The sequence below is a fragment of the Equus przewalskii genome, chromosome 10, assembly GCF_037783145.1.
Source record: "Equus przewalskii isolate Varuska chromosome 10, EquPr2, whole genome shotgun sequence".
Lineage (NCBI taxonomy): Eukaryota > Metazoa > Chordata > Mammalia > Perissodactyla > Equidae > Equus > Equus przewalskii.
The window spans coordinates 60,136,193-60,150,223 of record NC_091840.1 but is presented as its reverse complement, the minus strand read 5'-3'; the positions used below and the strand labels follow the sequence as shown (position 1 = coordinate 60,150,223).

The 14,031-nt window shown below is 51.0% G+C and overlaps 1 protein-coding gene across 9 annotated transcripts in view; it reads right to left on the bottom strand.

Annotated features, from left to right (window-relative positions):
* The window catches only part of PEMT (phosphatidylethanolamine N-methyltransferase), a 90,164-nt gene extending 79,765 nt beyond the window's left edge, over positions 1-10,399 (bottom strand). For 2 of the 9 annotated variants that reach the window (XM_070561196.1, XM_070561197.1), the window contains exon 1: positions 6,153-6,939. In XM_070561196.1, coding sequence (XP_070417297.1) covers positions 6,153-6,254 — 102 coding nt within the window. In that variant the 5' untranslated portion in view covers positions 6,255-6,939. Of the gene's footprint in view, positions 1-5,504; positions 5,865-6,152; positions 7,105-7,124; positions 7,416-7,557; positions 7,717-10,292 lie in introns of those variants that run through there. The other 7 variants (XM_070561207.1, XM_070561205.1, XM_070561201.1 and 4 more) reach the window with 7 other exon arrangements.
* Between the last annotated feature and the right edge of the window lie 3,632 nt (positions 10,400-14,031).

The window sequence follows — 14,031 nt, the reverse complement described above, 5'->3', positions numbered from 1 at the left end:
GGACAAAAATCTACAGCCGAGAATTCTCTACCCAGCGAAAATATCCTTCAAATACGATGGAGAAATAAAAACTTTCCCAGATAAACAAAAATTAAGGGAGTTCATTGCCACAAAACCTCCTCTTCAGGAAATCCTCAGGAAAACCCTCATTCCTGAAAAATCCAAAAAAGGAAAGGGGCTACAAAACCAAGAGCAGAGGAGATAAGTAGAAGGACAACAACAGAGAGTAGCAGCTCTACATCAGAACAGATTAAACCATGGGACGAGAAACAAAGGAAACTGAAGAAAACCGGAAAACAAGACACAAAATGGTAGTGGTAGGCCCCCACGTCTCAATAATCACTCTAAATGTAAATGGATTGAACTCCCCAATCAAAAGACACAGAGTGGCAGGATGGATCAAAGAACAAGATCCAACAATATGCTGCCTCCAGGAAACACACCTCAGCCCCAAAGACAAACACAGACTCAGAGTGAAGGGATGGAGAACAATACTCCAAGCTAATAATGAACAAAAGAAAGCAGGTGTCGCTATACTAATATCAGACAAGGTAGATTTCAAAACAAAACAGATAAAGAAAGATAAAGAGGGACAGTATATAATGATAAAAGGGACTCTCCACCAAGAAGACATAACACTTATAAATATATACGCACCCAACACAGGAGCACCAAAATTTGTAAAGCAACTCTTAATAGAACTAAAAGAAGACATCAACAACAATACAATAATAGTAGGGGACCTCAACACACCATTAACACCAATGGACAGAACATCCAGACAGAAAATCAACAAGGAAATAATAGAATTAAATGAAAAATTAGACCAGATGGACTTAATAGATATATATAGAACACTTCATCCAAAAACAGCAGGTTACACATTCTTCTCAAGTGCACATGGAACATTCTCAAGGATTGACCATATTTTGGGAACCAAAGCAAACATCAATAAATACAAGAGAGTTGAAATAATATCAAGCATCTTTTCTGATCATAACGCTATTAAACTAGAAATCAACTACAAGAAAAAAGCAGAGAAAGGTGCAAAAATGTGGAGACTAAACAACACGCTTCTCAACAAACAATGGATCATTGAGGAAATTAAAGAAGAAATCAAATATTATCTGGAGACAAATGAAAATGAGAACACGACATACCAAATCATTTGGGATGCAGCAAAAGCAGTCCTAAGAGGGAAATTCATCGCAATACAGGCTCACCTCACTAAACAAGAAAAAGCTCACGTAAGCAACCTCAAACGACACCTAACAGAACTAGAAAAAGAAGAACAAACAAAGCCCAGAGTCAGTAGAAGGAGGGAAATAATAAAAATAAGAGCAGAAATAAACGATATTGAAACAAAAAAGACAATAGAAAGGATCAATGAAACAAAGAGTTGGTTCTTCGAAAGAATTAACAAAATTGACAAACCCCTAGCCAGACTCATCAAGAAAAGAAGAGAGAAATCGCAAATTAATAAAATCAGGAATGACAGAGGAGAAATCACAACAGATACCAATGAAATACAAGAGATCATAAGAGAATACTATGAAAAACTATATGCCAACAAATTGAACAACCTGGAAGAAATGGACAAATTCCTAGACTCCTACAATCTCCCCAAACTGAATCAGGAAGAAATGGAGAATCTGAATAGACCAATCACAAGTAAGCAAAATAGAAACGGTAATCAAAAACCTCCCCAAAAACAAGAGTCCAGGACCAGACGGCTTCTCTGGAGAATTCTACCAAACATTCAAAGAAGACTTAATACCTATTCTCCTCAAACTGTTCCAGAAAATTGAGAAAGATGGAGAACTCCCTAACACATTCTATGAAGCCAACATCACTCTGATCCCCAAACCTGACAAGGACAACACAAAGAAGGAGAACTACAGGCCGATATCACTGATGAACATAGATGCAAAAATCCTCAACAAAATTCTGGCAAACCGATTACAGCAATACATCAAAAAGATTATACACCATGATCAAGTGGGATTTATACCAGGGACACAGGGATGGTTCAACATCCGCAAGTCAATCAACGTGATACACTACATCAACAAAATGAAAAACAAAAACCACATGATCATCTCAATAGATGCAGAGAAAGCATTCGACAAGATCCAACACCCATTTATGATAAAAACCCTCAGTAAAATGGGTATAGAAGGAAAGTACCTCAACATAATAAAGGCCATATATGATAGACCCACAGCCAACATCATACTCAATGGACAAAAGCTGAAAGCCATCCCTCTGAGGACAGGAACAAGACAAGGGTGCCCACTTTCACCACTCCTATTCAACATAGTACTGGAGGTGCTGGCCAGAGCAATTCGGCAGGAAAAAGAAATAAAAGGAATCCAAATAGGTAACGAAGAAGTAAAACTCTCGTTGTTTGCAGACGACATGATCTTATACATAGAAAACCCCAAAGAATCCACAGAAAAACTATTAGAAATAATCAACAACTACAGCAAAGTAGCAGGGTATAAAATTAACGTGCATAAATCAGTAGCATTTCTATACACTAACAATAAACTAACAGAAAAAGAACTCAAGAACTCTATCCCATTCACAATCGCAACGAAAAGAATAAAATACCTTGGGATAAACTTAACCAAGGAAGTGAAGGATCTATACAATGAAAACTACAAGACTTTCTTGAAAGAAATAGGCGATGACATAAAGAGATGGAAAAACATTCCTTGTACATGGATTGGAAGAATAAACATAGTTAAAATGTCCATACTACCTAAAGCAATATACAGATTCAATGCTATCCCAATCAGAATCCCAAGAACATTCTTCACAGAAATTGAACAAACAATCCTAAAATTCATATGGGGGAACAAAAGACCGCGAATTGCTAAAGCAATCCTGAGCAAGAAAAACAAAGCCGGCGGAATCACAATCCCCGATTTCAAAACATACTACAAAGCTACAGTGATCAAAACAGCATGGTACTGGTACAAAAACAGGTCCACAGATCAATGGAACAGAATTGAAAGCCCAGAGATAAAACCACACATCTATGGACAGCTAATCTTCGACAAAGGAGCAGAGGGCCTACAATGGAGAAAAGAAAGTCTCTTCAACAAATGGTGCTGGGAAAACTGGACAGCCACATGCAAAAGATTGAAAATTGACCATTCTTTTTCACCACACACCAAAATAAACTCAAAATGGATCAAAGACCTAAAGATTAGGCCTGAGACAATAAGTCTTTTGGAAGAGAATATAGGCAATACACTCTTTGACATCAGTTTCAAAAGAATCTTTTCGGACACTGTAACTCCTCAGTTGAGGGAAACAATAGAAAGAATAAACAAATGGGACTTCATCAGACTAAAGAGCTTCTTCAAGGCAAGGGAAAACAGAATTGAAACAAAAAAACAGCTCACTAATTGGGAAAAAATATTTACAAGCCACTTATCCGACAAAGGGTTAATCTCCATAATATACAAAGAACTCACACTGCTTAACAACAAAAAAACAAACAACCCGATCAAAAAATGGGCAGAGGACATGAACAGACATTTCTCAAAAGAAGATATGAATATGGCCAATAGACACATGAAAAGATGTTCATCATCGCTAATCATCAGGGAAATGCAAATCAAAACTACACTAAGATATCACCTTACCCCCGTTAGATTGGCAAAAACATCCAAAACCAAGAACGACAAATGTTGGAGGGGTTGTGGAGAAAGAGGAACCCTCATACACTGTTGGTGGGAATGCAAACTGGTACAGCCACTATGGAAAACAGTATGGAGATTTCTCAAAAAGTTAAAAATAGAAATACCCTATGACCCAGCCATCCCATTACTGGGTATCTATCCTAAGAACCTGATAACAGATATCTCAAGAGTCCGTTGCACCCCTATGTTCATCGCAGCATTATTTACAATAGCCAAGACGTGGAACCAGCCTACATGCCCAGAAACTGATGATTGGATAAAGAAGATGTGGTATATATACACAATGGAATACTACTCAGCCATAAAAAAAGACGAAATTGGCCCATTCACAACAACGTGGATGGACCTCGAGGGCATTATGTTAAGCGAAATAAGTCAGTCAGAGAAAGACGATCTCTATATGACTCCACTCATAGGTGGAAATTAGTATATTGAGAAGGAGATCTGATCGGTGGTTACCAGGGAAAAGGGGGGGTGGGGGGAGGGTACGAAGGGGGAAGTGGTGTACCCACAACATGACTAACAAAAATGTACAACTGAAATCTCACAAGCTTGTAATCTATCATAACATTAATAAAAAATAATAATAATAAAATAAAATAAAATAAAATAAAAAAAGAAACCGAACGTACCTATTGACACCTACACGGAGAAGGTGACACCATTCATCTGCTCACAAGAGCAGGTGAGTGCATAAGGAAAAGGGACTCGATACCTTGGCATGAAAGGGCCACCTGACTGTGCCCGGCCAGGTGGGTTCTCCAAGAAGCCAGCACCCCCAGACCCCTGGAGCCATCTTCTGAGCCCTAGAGGTGCCCCTGCCTGTGGAAGCCAGTGGGCAGGCCCCATTCCCAGCCACTGGCAGCTGAGGTGCTTCGTGCCCCCGCCAGGCTGAGGCGGCGGCTCTGGAACCCCACAGCGGGGCAGGGCGGGGAGCTGCAGCAGGCACCTCCCTCACCCAACAGAAAATTTTGTTGCTTTTTTTTTTAAAACAAAACCAAGATTCTGTACCAGCTCGAGCAGGCCCAGAAGATAGCCGGTTCAGGGCAGTGCACCCAGCAGCTGCACTGTTCCGTATAGCACCGCGGCCACTAGGCACATGGAGCGGCCGAGTGCTGGAGGTGCCACATGATGAAATAATGTTTTTGACATATTGAATTACATAAAATACATTGTTAAAAGTCATTTCACTAATTTCTTTTTACTTTTTAAAATGTGGTCACTAGAGAAGTTTAAATTATAAATGTAACACACTACATTCCTATTGGAGGGCACTGGGCAAGCAGGCTGCTGATACCCTGCAGCTCAGATGCCAAGGGGTAAGGGGAAGCCTTGAATCTCCCTGGGGCCAGGGACTGACATCCTTTAAAAGCAGAGATTTTGATTGAGAGAGGAGAGTTCCCGTACAAGACAAACACACAATGTTGTATGTAGTTGGGTTTTCTTCGAAGAAAAAATCCCTTAGCAACAGGAAGCTTAACTGTGCCAACAAGGGCAGCAGTGGGAAACTGAATGTCAGTCAACCACAGTCACCCTGACCTGTCCCCCAAAATGTTCCCAGTTCTCTCCAACCGCACAGCCCCGTCAGGCTCTGCAGGGAAGGGAGAAAGAGCGGACAAGACCCTCCCACACACCCCCGGTATTCTGCCCTACCCACGGGTGAGTCACCTCCCGCTCTAGAACACAGGCCTTGCTCAGACACCCACGGGCAGGGCCCTGGGCCCCCAGCCAGGCCTGTGCTGGGCCCACTGGCCGCCTGCATTCTGCCCTCTGGCTCAAAGGTTTCCCCACCTCAAGTTAATGGTGATCCACCATCCCACGCGGGGGCACTCGTCATGAAGCATCTACCCCCTGAGCCCCTAATGCTGAGGGTTCCTCTTTGGCATTCCAAGTGCCTTTTCATCTGAGGTTTGCGGTGGCAGGAAACATGAAGCACAGTTCTGCCACTGACCCTGTGCATCCAGAGGGTCTCTAACAGTCATTTACAGCTTAACATTCTAAGGGTTCCACTGGATGCGATCACTCTCCAGGGACGGCTCCCCAGGGGCTGGGGGTGATCTGCCTCGATCTGGGTGCTGAGTACAGGGGTGTGTTCACTTCATGAAAATGCACGAGCTGGACCCTGTGATCCATCACTCATCCGACTGTACGTTCTACTTCAAGAAAAAGTTTGCAGAAATAATAATATCTTCTTTCTCTCCTCTGCTTCCCACCCATCCACTTCCCGCACTCCCTCAGGGCCAGGTGCTAGCCCTCTCTTTGTTCCTTGAACAAACACTCCCTCCTCAAGGCCTTTGTCCTGCTGTCCCTCCACTGAGAGCAGCTGGCCCCACTGGCTTGGTACTCAGGTCTCAGATCAGAGGTCACCTCACAGATAGGGAACCAGCTATCTCGGGATTTCAATCCCGCCTCCTCGCCAGCTCTCTCTACAACACTGACCACTTTCATCTCCTTTGGGGTTTCCAGGCTTTTTGGCTCCTCGCTAGAAGGAAAGCTCTGAGAGGGCAGGCCTTTAATTGTCGCCCAACACAGAGTCTCCATAAAAATCAGCGATCGACGCCGAGCAAAGGGAACGCGGGAACGGGGGAACAGGGGGAAGCGGGGGAGGGCTGCTTCGGGCAGGCGCGGACCTTCCGTGCTCCGCGGAGAGGTGCTGCCTGGTGAGGGAGGTGAAGGGAGAATCCAAGAGGGAGCGTGGACGGGAGGGCAGGAGAGAGGGGGCCACCGCACGGAGAGGGCAGCAGAGGGGAGGCCACCGCACGCACGGGTAGGGCAGCAGAGGGGAGGCCACCGCACAGGGAGGGCAGCAGAGGGGAGACCACCGCACGGGGAGGGCAGGAGACGGGAGGCCACCGCACGGGGAGGGCAGGAGACGGGAGGCCACCGCACGGGGAGGGCAGGAGACGGGAGGCCACCGCACGGGGAGGGCAGGAGAGGGGAGGCCACCGCACGGGGAGGGCAGGAGACGGGAGGGCAGCAGAGGGGAGGCCACCGCACGGGGAGGGCAGGAGACGGGAGGCCACCGCACGCGGAGGCTGCGAGACGCCCGAGAAGGCGAGCCGTCACGAGGGCGGGGGCCAGCCGGGGGACCGCCAGGGCTCCATCAGGCCGCGCGCGCGGCCCCCCACGGACACGCGGGCGCCCCGCGGCTCGGTCGCTCGCGCTCAAAGACCCCGACACGCCCTCTCGGAGGGACTCCGCGCACAGGCCCGCAGACTCACAATCGCAGGGGGCTCGCGCACACACAAACGCGCACACGCGCGGCCTCGCCCCTCGCCACGCCCCGACCCGTCGCCTGGTAACGGCGGCCCCGCCCATCAGGCGTTGGGGGCGGCGCCGGGGGGTCGGCTGACCGGGCTCGCCCGCCCGATCCCTCTGCCGGCGCCGGCAGCGGCCCGGCGCGGTCGGTACCTGCCTAAAGTCGATATTGCCGAGGCCTCCGCAGCAGTCGGGCCCCGCCACCGAGCTGCTCATAGGCTCTGGCCTGGGCCCCCGTCCTCTCAGCCGGGGGCTGCCTCTGGAGGGACCACGCGGGGGCCTCGCGGCAGCTGCTCGCCCCTGCAACCGGTCCCATCGCTCCTGGAGGCGCCGCCAGCCGGGGCGCTTTCCCGGTGACCCCCAACTTCTCCCGGCCTTCTGGGAAATGTAGTTCCCCGTCCCCGCAAAGCGCCGCTTTCCTGTAGCTCACGTCGGCATCTCGAGGAGCCGAGAACTACAAGTCCCAGCATTGCACACTGCAGCGACGGCCTGTTCCGAGGCGGTCACGCGGCAGTGTCCCCTTGGATTCGGCCTCCCGCTCTGACCCCTTTAGTCCCCGGCTCCCGCACGCGGCCCGCCAACCCACCTGGCGTCCTGTGTTTGGCTGGCGGCTGTGGGCTAGAGGCCAGCGGCCGCGGGTCGTGGGTATAAGTAGCTTCTTGCGCAGCCCCCTGCGGACGTGGACTTTGGCCCAGGCGGCCCCCCGCCCCGCTCTGAGGTTTGCTCCCGCCCGGGCCGTGCGGGCCGGGCGCGCCCTGGCCCCGCAGCCTCCGCCGCCCGCCGGACCCAGCCTCCACTCTAGGACGCTTCGTCCGTTCGCGTTAGCTCCCGGTGTGGGCTGAGCCCGGCTGTGTGCTGCCGGTGCGGAGCGAGCGACACAAGACCCCGGGCCCAGTCTCCTAACGGAAGTGAGATGCAAAACGCGAATAAAGGATTCTAACTTGGACGCGTACTGTGATGGGAAAACGGGGGCCTAGGCCAGATGACAATAAGGGAGACTGCCTCAGACTGCTCAGGGAAGGCCCCCGAGGGAGCCCTGAGCTGAGAAGGGGCCAGACTGCCCAGTGCAGGGGCAGGGCAGCCCAGGAAGAGGGACTGCATGTCCAAAGGCCGGGAGACAGGACGGAAGTAGGGGTACTTCAGGAATCCCGAAGGGCTGGTGAGCTGTGGAGTAGCAGTGGACGGGAGAGAGCGAGGGAAGGAGTTCAGAAAAGCAGGTACCATTTTAGATGGTCGGCTCCCGAGAGAGCCCCTTTTGTAGCCGGGTCTTACGTATATGGGGAAATAGAGATTTCCAGATTTGCACAAAGTTCTCCAGCCGGCTGGGAGGCCAGGCAGGACTTCTGCAAGACCAGCTCCTTCCATTGAGGCGGCCCACCTCTCTGCTCCTTGGCCCTCAACACCTGCCGTCTTGAGCAGCTGCTGTGCACAGGGCCCTGTGCTGACCTGTTAGGGATAGGCCCAGCCTTCACAGCATCCTTAGGATGGGCAGGCCCGCCCACAAGACAGGCAGGACACTGGCTTGGAGCATGCACTAGCTCTGTGGCTGTGGGCCACTGGCAGTCCCCTCGAAAGCGAAAGGGAAATACATGTGGTAAAACGCTCCACACAGGACTTGACCCGTGGGAAGTGCTTAATAACCACTGGCCATGACAGGGCAGGGCGCACAGTGGGTGCTCAAGGGCTGGTTTGCCCACTGACCACTGTTGCTCACAAGGGTCAGGAGCGCTGCCCTGCTCAGGGCTTCCAGGCAGGGCCTGCTGGAACCAGAGCCCATTCTGGGAAGCCTTCCCAGGGGGAGGGCTCCCGGCGAGTACCCTCCTGACACGTCTGCTTCACTGAAGCCCCAGTTTTCTCCTGACCTACCTGGCCTCTCCTGTTGTTTTGTTAAGCCAAAAAAATAAGTTTTTGTGTGTTTGGTTTATCTGGGAACAAAGAAAGGTAAACGTCAGAGGTCACGCCAGAGCTGATGCAACCGGAGGAATCCACTCCTCTCCCGCTAACGTACCCCTTGCCTCTCTCCCGCTGTGAAGAGAAAACACCCAGGCACGCAGAAGCTGAGCTGCAGCTTCAAAGGTGATTGGGTCATTCAGATCAAAAACCTCCCGCCCAAGATAGTTTGGGACGGAAGTCTTTGCCTGGCCCTTCCAAAACTCTCAGATGTGACAGCTTGCAGGGAAATCATCCGTGCCAGCCTCTTTGACTGGAATATTCCTTTTCGGGCCACCCTGGCAATGGAAGAGTCACTTCTGCTTACGTGGCTCAGGTGCTGGGAGGCTAACCACCTCTTCCACTGCTGGACAGGGTGTTGATTCACAATACAGACCCAGAGTCGCCATTCCTGAAGCTGTAGCAAATAGAGCTCCTTTCTACTCTCAGGGTTATCTCTCTTTGCCCCTTGATAGCTCTTCAGATATGGAAGCCACTTATCACAGCGCATCTCCCAGTCGGCTCCTGGCAAACATCTCCAGATGACCCCTCTGGCCAGGAGTTTGACCCTTGCTACAAGGGAATCAAAGCTAAAAGCCATTTCTTCACTTCTTCATCGCCTTCCTCCTCCTCCCCTCCCCCCACCCGGTGGCACTGGATCTGGCTGCACGCCTCGCAGCAATCACTAAAATGGGCTTTTATTACTAAAATTCACATTTGCGTATTGAGTGGCTTTGGGTAAAACCTACACCTTTTCCCTACTCTGAATTTATTTTCTGTTCATCTAGTAGGTATAATGATATCTCTTGAGTGAGGCTGTTGTGAAGATTAGAGGCAATAATATGCATGAAAGTGCCCTGCACATAGTGGCTTTGCCGTCAGTGTTTGTCTCCCTCCTTCCTACGTAACTGAGACTCCGCTCTCAGGATCACCCTCAGGACTCTCATGGACAGGCTGGAGTCTAGGACCAGCTCAGCACTGGGGCCCCGGAGAGCTGGGTGGCAGCTCAGGGGCTGCCGAGTTCCCAGGAGGACATGGGGTGAGAAGGAGCCAGGCTGGGCTGGCAGAGCTGCTCTCCAGCCCTCCTTTCCTGGGGCGGGAGCAGGGCCAGGCTAGGGCAGGGCGACTGCGGGTCGCGGGAAACCACATCCTCGGGAGGTCTTTAAAACCAGAAGGGTAATTAGGGACCATGGCCGTGATGCCCAGCGCCCCCTCCTAGATTCAGGTCTGGTTGCCCAGATGGAAGGTCCAGGAGCCAGAGAGCGGGGTGGGAGCTAGGGCAGGCAGCACTGCTGGTGATGAGCAAACCCTCCCTTCCGTCCCCAGCTGAGGAAGGACACCCTGCCCTAGTGACCTCCTGCCACTGGGGAGTGGGCTCAGGAGTGGACTCACCGCATCCAGCCGTCCACAGCCTCGGCCGGCCTGGGAGACACCAGCAAGACATTGGTGCTGGTGGGGCCTCCCTCCCCTCAGCGTCCGCAGTGGAAACAAGCCCTGCCCTCCTACTGGCCTCTCTGCTGTTCCCGGAACACCCCAGGCACACCCTTAGGGCCTTTGCATGTGCTGTGCCCTCTGCCTGGAATGCTGTTCCCCCAAATGGCCTCACAGTTCCTTCTCTCCCCTCCTGCAGGTCAAGTATCTCTCCACTGTATTGAACACGCCAGCCTTGCTCACATGCTGCAGCCCCTTCCTGACTTTATTTCTCTCCACGGCCCTCATTGCCATTGAACAGATTTATTTAGTGCACCTATTTGTTTTGTGTTGTGTCAATCTCCCCAGGAGAACGTGAGCTGCGCAAGGGCAAGGGTTCCTACCTGTTTACACACAGCTCTCTCCCTGGCACCTGGGTCGTGCCTGGCACCCCATCAACAACGAGCATAGCTTTGCCACTCCCAAAGTGAGAGAGCTTGGGCAAGGCTCTTGCCTAGGCCTCAGTGACCCGGTCTACGGAATGAGGATGGCAGTGGGATCTGTGAATAGGAAGTCAAACCCAGTCCTGCCCACCACTTCCTGGCTGTGTGGCCTGGGGTAAGTGACTTACCCTCTCTGACTCTCAGTGGAAGAGAAAATCCTAACCATAAAAACAATAGCTAAGATAGTTGAGCCCTTGCAGCACTGCAGGCCTAGTGCTCGCCACTGTCTTCTTGAAGCCTCCTAACAGTCCTGCAAGGCAGGCAGTGTTCTGGCTTTCCAGGTGAGGAAACTGACTCATGTGGGAGGGGCCGGCCCATACTCATGCCGCTGAGTTAGAGATGACTTGAAACCTGCCCCAAGCCTGGCCTTTTCCCATTGCTCGCTCCTGCCTCCCTCGATGGAGGCAATGACATAAAGAGCCCACAGGACCCAGTGCAGAATACAGCACTTACTCACATACTCGCTGCTCAAAACCCATCCTGTTTGTGGCCCTTCTCTGCTTTCACACCCACACTTCAAGGTCCGGTTAAAGCTTTGTCTTCTCTGGAAGCCTGACTGCTCCTATAAGGACGAAGGCAAAGCATTATTCCTCACCATGGCCCCAAGGTCCTCTATGGCCCAGGTGCTGCTGCCTTTCCAGTTCTTCTTGCTCTCTGTACTCCAGCTACACTGGCCTCTTCTCGGTTGCTTCCAGCCACAGGGCCTTTGCATCTCCTCTTCCCTATGCCAGGCACACCTTTCCTTTCTCTTCTTGGAGAGCAATGACATTTCCTGCTTTGGCCACCGCCACATCTCCTGCACCTGGCACACAGCCAGCACCTATCAGGCACTCATGGAATATGTACTGAAAAAACAGATAAGTGAATGAAGGCCCAAACTGAATTTTAGTGCTGTGAAATTATCCCACAAAAATGGGGACAAAGTAAAGATATTTGCAGACAAACAAAGGCTAAGGGAATTCATCACCAGTAGGTGATGAGCCTAAAAAGAAATATGGGGCGGGGGGGGGGGAGGGCGGTGGCGGGGTTCTCTATGGGGCGGGGCGGGGGGGGGTGGGGGGCGGTGGCGGGGGTTCTCTTCAGGCGGGAGGAAGTGAGCCCAGCCTGAAGGCCAGGAATGCAGGCAGGAATGCGGCACTGGGAGACATTCATGCGTGTGCAGGGAAATCTCAGTGAATGTTAAATGTTCGGAACAGGAAAAATGTCCTGTGGGGGTGAAAATATTTATCTTGGTGACTGAGAGAAAAGGGAAGAAAAACCCTGTAGGGCTATAGATGTGAACATGAGCAACCAACTCCAGCTCGTTGATCTCCGCAGAAGTCCCCTCCCAACTGCAGAAGACGCATTGTTTTCAAGGTCACGTGGAACATTTGCCAAAATCAACCATGTGCTGAGGCATAAAGCAAATCTCAACAGGTTTCAAGGATTGAGACCGCATTGTTTATTTTCCTAAACACGGTGGGATTAAGCTAGAAAACAAGATAACTTAAGCATCTTCCAATGTTTGGAAATTATACATCTTTTTTAAACCCCAGAGACAAGGTCCAGTGGGTCCTGCCTGGGTCAGGTGTCCATCCATGGACCAAAGAGGGTAGCTGAAGATGTGGGTCCTATACCCAGCTGGGGCGGGTCAGGTCCCAACCCTAGTCCAGCAACGGTGGCCAGGAGAGGGCTGCAGACTCAGAAGGGAGGAGGGCATTTCCCATTTAATCGCATGGCTCCAGGAGAGGGGCAGTGTGGGCGGGGGATGCTGAGTGTGCAGGCCTCCCAGGGCGCTGTGCAATAAATAACAAGCAGTCCTTGTCCCCACAGCTCAAAGGTGACGAGAGCACAAGCCGGTCATTGCAATGGAGTGAGAACTGCTCAGTATGAGCATGCACAGGAGAGGGTAGGAAGCTCAATGCAAGAGCTGCAAGCCGCCGGTTAGAACTAAGGCCTGGGGGGTCACAGCGGAGACCCTCTCTCGGCACAGGGCTCGGCTTGCGGAGGCTTGTTTGGGATTTCCCCCTTAGGACTGACCCTGGGAGCTCCGAGGAGACGGCAGCGGACTGCTGTCTACGGTTCACACGGAGCTCCACTTGCCTGCGCACTCGCCAGCCAGAGTCTCACTATTCCAGGCGTAGCTACATCAGTCTAACAGCTGAATAATTACACCTTCTTGAATTGGGCTTTTTTCTCCATTATTTGTGACATTGGCCATTTTCCCACCTGCTTTTCTCTTTCACTAGAATAGTGACTTATTTGCACTCCTTCCCAATGCATCTCAGGGCCTTTTGTCAGAAGGACCCGTGAGCCATAGTCACAGCCACCTCTTGAACATGTTCATTAAATGAATCGAGCTGTGGTGACTTTTAAGTGATTAAAAAATATTTTACCTTGAAAATTTTCTAACCCACCAAAACTTGCAAGAACTATACAGTAAACACCTTTATCGCCTCCCCCTGGATTTCTGTTATCAGTTCCCAGCGCTGCTTTATCTGTTTACATGTAGTTATTTTTTTATGAACTGTTTGAGAGAAAGTTGCAGACTCTTCACCCCAGAGACTTGAGTGGCTGTCGTCCTAGAACAAAGACATTCTTCCAGAAACCCAGTGCAAGGACCAGTGTCAGGACTTTGTCACGTCACAAGAGCATCTAACAAACAGGCCATTCGAACTTTGCCAGATTGTCTGACACCATCCCTCCTGGCATGTTTTCTCCTCAGATCCAGTCTCCAGGGCAGGATCACGCGTGGCCTTTAGCCAGTTTTGATCTGGAACATTGCTTGGTCTGTCTTTCTCTGTCATGACGCTGGCATTTGGGGAGTCCAGGCCAGGGGTTCTGCAGACTGCCCCTCAGGTGGGTTCTGTCTGAAGCCCCTCGTGATTCACAGCAGGCTGTGCGTCCCCAGCCAGGACGTCGCCCGGGTGTGGCTGCGTCCTCAGCGCCCGATGTCAGGCTGCCTGTCCCGGAGCATGAGCTCTGATCCTTGGAGCACAGGTCTCTCCTCCGAAGAGGCTTGTGGGGTTCAGCCATTCTCTTTCCTCTGAATTGCCTGATCTGTGGTCACCCACTGGCATGTTGTTCCTATTGATTCGTAAGACTTCCAGGGTTTTATAGTCCAGCTCAGGCACAGGCAGGTTCCATGGTATCCAGGCTGAATGCAGGACAAGCATCATCCCGGGCCCTTGCCAGCCACCCCTCCTACCTGGTCGATGTGTCCTTGTTAGTTAGAGTGA